General features: G+C 38.7%; 1 protein-coding gene across 3 annotated transcripts in view; it reads left to right on the forward strand.

The window, feature by feature from the left end:
• The window catches only part of FKTN (fukutin), a 69,522-nt gene extending 61,826 nt beyond the window's left edge, over positions 1 to 7,696 (forward strand). For 2 of the 3 annotated variants that reach the window (XM_011966360.1, XM_011966361.1), the window contains one exon: positions 1,600 to 7,696. In XM_011966360.1, coding sequence (XP_011821750.1) covers positions 1,600 to 1,813 — 214 coding nt within the window. In that variant the 3' untranslated portion in view covers positions 1,814 to 7,696. The remainder of the gene's footprint in view (positions 1 to 1,599) is intronic. The other variant, XM_011966363.1, reaches the window with a different exon arrangement.
• The last annotated feature ends 1,375 nt before the right edge of the window (positions 7,697 to 9,071 follow it).

Here is a 9,071-nt window from a genome sequence, read left to right on the forward strand (position 1 = left end):
GGCGGACATTCTGCTAACCAGCATCTGATTAGAGAGGGTGGAGGCTGGTGATGGATTGTTATGTGTGATGACAAAATAAGCAATTCCGTGAACATGAGTGTGCAGAGTAAAATTGGGACCAGCAGATGGTGGGGCTAAGCTGTATCTTACTTCTCAGCTATGAGATTTTCTGTGGCCGCCTTTTCACAGTAGCCAGCTGGAATTGTCCATTAACTGGGTTTGAGTAAAAGGGAGTTGTTGCTTTCTTTAGAATTTGTTCAGCCTCTCCTTTTCATGTATGGCTTTATGTTCATTTGGTGGTAAAACACGATAATCAAAGGCAGAATATATCAGAACTGACCTTTTCTTGGAGAACATCCCAGTTAGATCCCATTTCCACAATATGATTACACTTTGAAATCTGGCTTTTCCCTGTTCTTTCTTTAATCCTCTGATATTTTAAATTCCTGTAATCTCTGCTATTGCCACTTTAAACCTCATTACTGAAAGTTCTTCCCACATTGAAACATTTCTCAGGAAAAAAAATGCAGAATATAGAGTAGAGCTATAATATAAACTTAAACAGACCTGCTAGTTTTAGCTTTCTTTTCTAGGATACATAATTTAGTTTACTTGATCCAAAGTACCTTTCAGAAACATGTTTTGGTTTAATTTCTGTTTGTTTTGTATTTTTTTTTTTTTTTTTGAGACAGGGTCTCACTTTGTCACCCAGGCTGGAGTGCAGTGGCATGATCTCGGCTCACTGCAACCTCCACCTCCAGGGTTCAAGTGGTTCTCCTGCCTCAGCCTCCTGAGTAGCTGGGACAACAGAAGTGCGCCACCACACCCAGCTAATTTCTTTGTATTTTTAGTAGAGATGGGGTTTCGTCATGTTGGCCGGCTGGTCTCGAACTTCTGGCCTCAAGTGATCCACTTGCCTCAGCCTCCCAAAGAGCTGGGATTACAGGCAGGAGCCACCACGCCCAGCCTGGTTTAATTTCTGAAACTTACCTACTAATTGTCTTAGTCCTGCAATAAATATAGTTAAAATCATTATAACTAGTATTCTTTGGGCTGGTTTAAAGACATTCCTTAGCATTTGAGATGAAAGGTAGAAACCACAGGTAGGATCATGTAAGCTATGGAACCAAAGGAGAAGCCTGGAAATGCAGCTTGGAGTCCTGCTTACTCTGTATCGTTGGGAAATCCAGATTGTGAAAGAAAAGAAAATGATCGTTTCGTCCATCTTTTGACAACTTTTTGCTTTGATACTTCTTTCCTCTACAGTTCCAACAGAAAGCCCAAGGCTGACTTTGATTGCCTGCCTTGGGTACGTTCCCATCCGTGCCTCAATCATTAACTTACTGGCCTGAGTCTTTTACCGATCTCTGGAGCTTAGTGATAGGGTCAGCCTCTCCTCAATCCTATGGACTTGGAACAAGGAAGGAAAATTGGAGAAGAGGAAAGGGATTCTGGACAGTCAAAAACAATTGAATAGCCACTCTATTCCCAAAGCTGTTTAATGGGAAAGCACTGTCCTTCAGCCAATAATGCACTAGCAGCTAGATTCCTTAGCTAGACCTTCCACTGTTGAAGCCTAATCCCTCCGTTTTGCTGCAGGTACCTGTTTCCCAAGTTTACATTGTGCTGGACTGAGTTTGTAGACATGAAGGTCCATGTGCCCTGTGAAACCCTGGAATACATTGAAGCCAACTATGGTAAGACCTGGAAGATTCCTGTAAAGACATGGGACTGGAAGCGCTCTCCTCCCAATGTGCAACCCAATGGAATCTGGCCTATTTCTGAGTGGGATGAGGTTATCCAGTTATACTGAGATAATAGGTTGAAATGGGAGAATTCCTCTCTTGGAAAAAAAGGTAGATAACTGTTTAAAAAGATACATGTCTGTTTGTCAAACATAAGTGGGAACCAAAGAAAAAAAGTGACAAGTTTGAAGACATGGCAAGGGTCCTAACTCCAGAGCCATCTGATTTAATTCTCTCATTTAGCACTGAGGAATTTTCATGTGCCACATACAATGCTAGGTTACAGTGGAGAAACCTAGATGAATGAGACAAATACCTGCTTCTTTTATTCCTCCCTTTGGTAAACAACTCAATTTTTCCTCTGAGGGAACCCTCCCCTACCCTTTGAAGAGTTCAAGTTCTGTAAAGGTTTTAAAAATGTTAAGTAATGTTTGCACTGGAGGATGAGCTCACCAGGCAAAGCAAAGGAAGGATATACTAGTCAAAAAGAATAACCCATTCCTGTTCTGGGCGTTTAAGCTGGTATGTTAGTGCTACTTTTAAGATTGTGGAGTCTGAGTTAATACTCAAGTGATCAGACTTTGAGTGGCATCAAGAAAAAATGATTATCAGGTTCATTTTTCAACTAATCTTATGTGGAATTGAATTAGAGAACAAGGCATTACTCTTTTAGGGAAGGTGAGAGCTAATTTATATCAGAGCTTTTATTACTTGTCAGGATAAGTAAATTTCTATACCTGTACTGCTTTCATATTTGAAGTGAGAAGAAAGTTTATGCTTGTATAATGCTTAAATTTTGATCCATTGTGAGAATATTTTCACTGACATCTGATGGCACTTGTTGACAAATCATTCAAGTGAGACCATGCTACTAGACATGATTTTGAAAGAGTCCATGATTTCACAAAACTCATTTTTATTTTGTTCTCAGTCACTCTGTTAGGTAAAAATATGAGGAATTCATGTACATTTTATATTTTCTGAATTTATAATCCTTGCACTCCCAATTTTAATGACAATAAAATATTAACAGAATTGTTTTAATGTACTGTAATTTTTAAAACATACTTTTTATTATCTTCATTCATCAATTACAGCTTCATTAATTTTTGGTCTGTATACCAATTTAAGTGGCATGTAAACCTACCTGTTTCTTCTCCTCTTCCTATATATCGATCTCCAAAATGGAAGCTAAATGGTGGACTTGGCAACTATTCACCCTACCTCAGGTCATAGAATTTGTAAAGTTTGTGTTCATCCCTAGTTTTTCAGTCTGTTGAATGTCGATGGGGCAAGAACTCAGACTTCTACTTTATCAAGTACCACACACTCTGGAACCCTTCAGTTTCCTTTTCCCCTCAAGATGTCTGAGTCAGATGGGATGCTGTTTACCCCATCTCTTCACCAGTCACTTGAATGATATATTCTAAGTGAGAGGTAAAGGAAAATGTAGGCACAATAAACACTGCTATTTTTCTCTTTGTCTGGGAAAGGAAGCTGAATCTTGTATCTTACCTATGCTATTTAGGACTACTTCCTGGAGCTTGGCAGATTTTCCTCTGAAACCAGAGAACAATAGGAGTCTCAAAAATGGAAACCTGAACATCTGAGGGAATGGGCTGATAGACTTTCCCAAAAACAAATTAGGGAAAGTAACTTACAACCACCCCATTCCAAATTTTTAAAGCAACATGAAAACTTTCTTTGATAAATGATAACCAACAGTCTTCCTGACTTAAGTTGCATTCTCAGTGCAGAATTATTGGGTTTTTCTTAAATAACATGAGCAGGTTTCTGGGGACCTTTAAGATTATCAGCAGACTCGTCCCAAAATGGTACATCATCATCATCATCATCATCATCATCATCATCATCAGTTTTCTCTTTGCTGGAAAATCAGCCCATAGAGTACATTCCCAAATTCTAAATAGCTGACCCTACATTCATTTTTCATGCTCAAACATAATATAACAAATAATAACAGTATTTTTGGGCAAAATCCACCCTACTTGATGAGGACCATTTGCTTGTGCTCAGTATCTAGAAATGCATACACTACACATTTCTGCCCATTTCAAATTGGGACTCCCGTTCTTTGCCAGGAGATCTTACCCATCCGTTTACAGGTTAATCTTTTATCCTTTCCTGGAGTACAAAGTCTTAGAGTGTCTGAAATCTAAGACATCTTGGCCCCATTGACACAGGGTCTATATTCTTCCCTACATAGACCGCTGGCTGCTCAAATACTTGTCTTCTGGTTTCACAGGCTTCAGCTCATGGATTCTGCCCTAACTTCGGGTAACAAAAGCCTTCCCCTAGAATGTGAAGGCCAGACGTACCTCTGATTCTGATTCATCCATACTTCATCTTATGTTTTTTAACAGTTGGATTCTGCTGAGTGTCCAGAGACCTTGGGTTAAGTATGTCCATCTTCAGTAGCTCATTGGATCACTTTTCTTTCCTCACTTGAGTATTCTAGCAGTCATTCTCCTAATCTGACCACTTTCAGGTTTAGTTTACCTGACTTACCTGGGGAAGCTGACAACTTGTTGGTAGTTAGGCACTCATGGATGTCTTCAGAGACATCCTGAGAGGCAAGATTCCTCTTAATTGACAACCAGGACAACCAGGTAGTCACCCAGTCCCTCTCTAAGCAGGGAGCACTTTTCCTTCTCTCCTCTGCTGCAGCTACTGATATCTGGCCCCTGGAATAAAACCATAGTTCCTAAAATTGAGCATCCCTAAGAGTAGCTGCTTGGTGGGACATCTGATTTCTTTGATTCCCTAGCTGCAAAACCTGAAATATGACCACTAGCTGACAGAATGTTTGCCAGTATCCCCACAAAAGAAGTTAAAACTTAAGTGAAAGTAATTCTGCTTTTGAATCTTGAAAGAGACCATATGTAATATTCATTTTAAACCCTCTTACTTTATAACTAAATAAATAATGGCAGAAAGGAATGATCTAAACAAGAACAGCTGAGGCTAAAACCGAAGACTGCCATGACTTCTAGTCCAATGTCTGTTTTGCATCACAACACAGTATCTTTAACAGTGCTTGAGATGCTTAACAGAGAAGCCATCCAGTGCTTCATTGAGTCCAAGTCTTAGGGTATTTCTGCCACTTAGTATCTTTTTGTTCAGATTGAGAACCTAAGGCAACAGAGAGGTCAAGGGGAAGTATTTTCTTGTTCAGAATTCTTAGGCAACCTTCATACCTTTATCTGGAAAATGCCTTCTCTCCAGACAATAAGATAGTTCACATCTGGAGACATCAGCCTTTGGTACCTAATTCTCTAAGCTCAAGATGCATCCCATTGCCACTTTACCATTCTGTTTCCCAAAGGAAGCATCAGCACCAACCTGCTAAATGCCTGTATTTGAAGAGTCTCTCCCCTTCCTACAGTGACCTTTCATGAGGCCCTTTCCTTCCTAAGGGACCTTTACCTGGTAGTAGTGGTCTCATTCACAAAAAAGAATAACATATATAACTGGAGTACTTTGCAGTTTTCGGGATTTTTTAAATCTGCTTGGCTGGAAAGGAGACTAGAGTATCTCATTTTTAGTATAAACTACTTTTAATTATTTATATTGATACTCTCTGATAAATGCAAGTAGTTAAGAATAGATAATACTCATTCTTTCTTAAATTTGTGACATCAAACCATTGTTTTTATTCTTACACAACTACAGTACTTCAGATGGCACACAGATAGGCAGGATATTACATAGGTAAGCAGGAATTTATACATTGGGTACCAGAGCTAAATCTGGAAAACACATTTGGAATGAGCTTCCACACTTCAGTCTAAAATCTCACCCAAACTTATGGCTACACATTTTTCTGTTTCCCCCCGGTTTCACCTTCTGGAAAGTGAACAGTTTTTTAAATCCTAAATGTTATAAATCCTTAGGAGAAATATTCCCTCAAAACCTAGTCAGAGAAAGTGCCACATTCCTGCCTTCTAACAGGTAATTATTAGTTGTAACAGCTTTAATGCATGGAAAAACTTCAGTGCATGGAAAAACTTCAGTTACCAACCAGTCAAGAGACTTTCTCAAGAAAAATCCCAGCAGTTATCCCTCTTTCCTCCTTGTCTTACACCATCATTAAGACCTGGGCTAGATCACCTACAACATCTCACTTAGGGAAGGCAATGTGTTGCCATAAAAAGACCACAAGCTTTTGAGTGAGGCTTGAATTTGAATTTCAGCTTAATCGTGTGGGATTTATGGTGGGGGCCCTTTCAGTCTCAACTTCCACATTAGTGAGCTGGGGAAATGATACATACTTCTAAGGGTTTTTAGGGGGATTAAATGAAGTATACAGTTCTTAGCCTCAGGCCTAGGATTAAGTAAGTACTCAAGAAATGTGCAGTTTTTCTACTTCCATGTTTCTTTTCTAATCCTCAAATGGAATTATAGAAACCGTGGGTCAGAACACATTGCTTTACTCAAAAGGTTCCAAGACTGAATTTGCTTAAGAAAAAAAAAATGCTATCAAGTCATTAAAAATTAAATTGTATGGTTTATGAATTCAGAGACATTACCAGTTTGCCTCCTTCTCTCAATTGAACTTGTATTTTCATTTTCTTGGTTAAGCATTTGTCTCCTAATCTTATCCCATATGCTACCTAGTTTGCTGGTCCCAAGCAGTTCACTGTACTTCCCTAGATTTGGTGCCTACTCTCCCCTGGACTTCTTTTTCAATATTCTAGCCTTTCCTAGATGTAAATCTTTACCTCCTTGTTAGTGAAATTAGATATAAGCCATGATTTGGAAAGGGAAGAAATCTGGAATACTTAGTTTCATTCAATTGTCTATGCTGGTGAATGCCTGTGTCATTGTTAATAAAGGAGAATTGAAAATACGCATTTCTACTTTCTGCCCCCAAATTTGTGTTTCTTTCTCAACTAGGCAAGAAGCAGCAGGGTGCATGATGCCATTTTAAGCTGCTTCACATCAGACTGAAATCCTAATTATAGTTTATAAGTGAAACAAACTAATTCAATGGTGATACCTTTTGTATAGGTCCTGTGCTTAAAGGAGGCAAGTATAAATTTTCTAACAAGAAATCCCTGCTTCTGTTGGGTGCAGTGTCTCACATCTGTAATACCAGCAGTTTGAGAGGCCAAGGCGGGTGGATCACTTAAGGCCAGGAGTTCGAGACCAGCCTGGCCAACATAGCAAAACCCGGTCTCCTTTAAAAATACAAAAAACTTAGCTAGGCATGGTGGCACGCGCCTATAGTCCCAGCTACTCGGGAGGCCGAGGCAGGAGAATCACTTGAACCCAGGAGGCAGAGTCTGCAGTGAGCCAAGATCGCACCATTGTGCTGCAGCCTGGGGTGATAGAGCGAGTCTCTGTCTCAAAAAAGGAAAAAATAAATAAAAAAGGAAAGAAAGAAATCTCTGCTTCTGCTTCTGTACTATCAAAACTTCTACCCTAGAATGCCCCGTGGCACCTTCTAACCCAACCTAATACAGAGATTATGTAGGAACCCATTAACAAGCTGCTATATAATTATAAGCAGCTCTCACAGTAGGGTTGAAAGAGAGTATGAGGAAAACTAGAAGTACTGTATTTTTGCTATTAGAAATGAAATATTATTTCATGTACCTTTGAAAAAAATAACAGGATTTTACAGCCTTCTGATGATTCATTCAAAACATGGGGAATAGTTCATATGTTTGTTACATGAAAATCTTATGTAGCTATTTGTGTGTCCCTCCCACTTCATAACTACAAAAACATATATATGAATTTCTAAACAAAGTGATATTTTAAAGATGAGTAGATTCAATGTGTACTTACCAGTTGACTATTTGATTTTATCTTCAGGTACAGATAGTTTGTGGTACTACTTGAAAATACCTTTAATATTATTTTCATCAGAATTTGTAATATATAATCCAGTTTGGGATGATGAATAAAATTTTTCTAATCTCTTGGGATATCTTGTATTTATTTTTGAGACTTGCAGTAGAAATAACAGACACTAACATTCATAAACAATCTGGTAAAATAGTAATCCTGCCACCAGTACAGTATTTCTGAAATTCAACTCTGGGGACCCTAGTAGTCTGTACACATATACCTGGGTATCCAAAAGTTCTCAGAGATAAAACCTGTCAGCCAAAGACCACCAGGAACACACCTGTAATCAAACAAAGTTAGGTTTATTAGCTTGTCGTAGTAAGAGGAAACAGCCACCATGGGGAATCATAACATACTTCAGAGAGAAAGAACTAGAAAGATCTTTTATAGGATTTCAGCTGATGTCAAAATTGTTAAAAGTAACTGTAGTGGAGTGGAAATAACACAGGACATGGAGTAAGAAGTTCTAGTTTGAATCCAACAGTGCCATGACCAGTAGGATTCATTTCAGGTGTACATGGCTAGTTCAGCCTTAAAACAGTCAATGTAATGCACCATATCAACAAAGTAAAGAAAATCATATCAATAGACACAAAAAGAGTCTGACAAAATCTAACCCTCATTCATGAGAAAAACTCAGTAGTTAAAAATAGAAAATTACCTCAATTTGATGAAGAACATCTAAAAAACCCAGAAAAACCAAAAACCTATATATCTTAATAGCAAACAACTGAATGTTTTTCCTCTAAGATTAGGAACAAGGCAAGGATGTCTGCTTTCAACACTCTTATTCAGCCTAATACTAGAAGTGCTAGTCACTGCAATAAGGCAAAAAAAGAAAAAAGAAAATAAATAAAAGACATGCAGATTGGAAAGAAAGAAATTTTTAAAAACTTTTTATTTGCAGATGACATGATTGTTTACATAGATAATACCAAGGAATGTATTTTAAAACAAGCAAACACCTGGAGCTAGTAAGTGAGTTTTAGTACACACAGTATACAAGATCAAGACCAATACCCCCAAATCAATTGCATTTCTATATTCTAACAGCAAACATGAAACCAAAAACACAGTACTATTTAAAGTCACCACGAAGAAAATGAAGTATTTAGGTATAAAAGTAACAAATTGTATACAAGATTTGTATGTTAAAAATGCTGATGAGGCCAGGCGTGGTGGCTCACGCCTGTAATCCCAGTACTTTTGGAGGCCAAGGCGGGCGGATCACAAGGTCAGGAGATCCAGACTATCCTGGCTAACACAATGAAACCCCGTCTCAACTAAAAATACAAAAAATTAGCCAGGTGTGGTGTGGGCGCCTGTAGTCCCAGTTACTCGGGAGGCTGAGGCAGGAGAATGGCGTGAAACCGGGAGGCAGAGCTTGCAGTGAGCCAAGATTGTGCCACTGCACTCCAGCCTGGGTGACAGAGCGAGACTCCGTCTCAG

The sequence above is a fragment of the Mandrillus leucophaeus genome, unplaced genomic scaffold (assembly GCF_000951045.1).
Source record: "Mandrillus leucophaeus isolate KB7577 unplaced genomic scaffold, Mleu.le_1.0 Scaffold76, whole genome shotgun sequence".
In the NCBI taxonomy this organism is placed as follows: Eukaryota; Metazoa; Chordata; class Mammalia; order Primates; family Cercopithecidae; genus Mandrillus; species Mandrillus leucophaeus.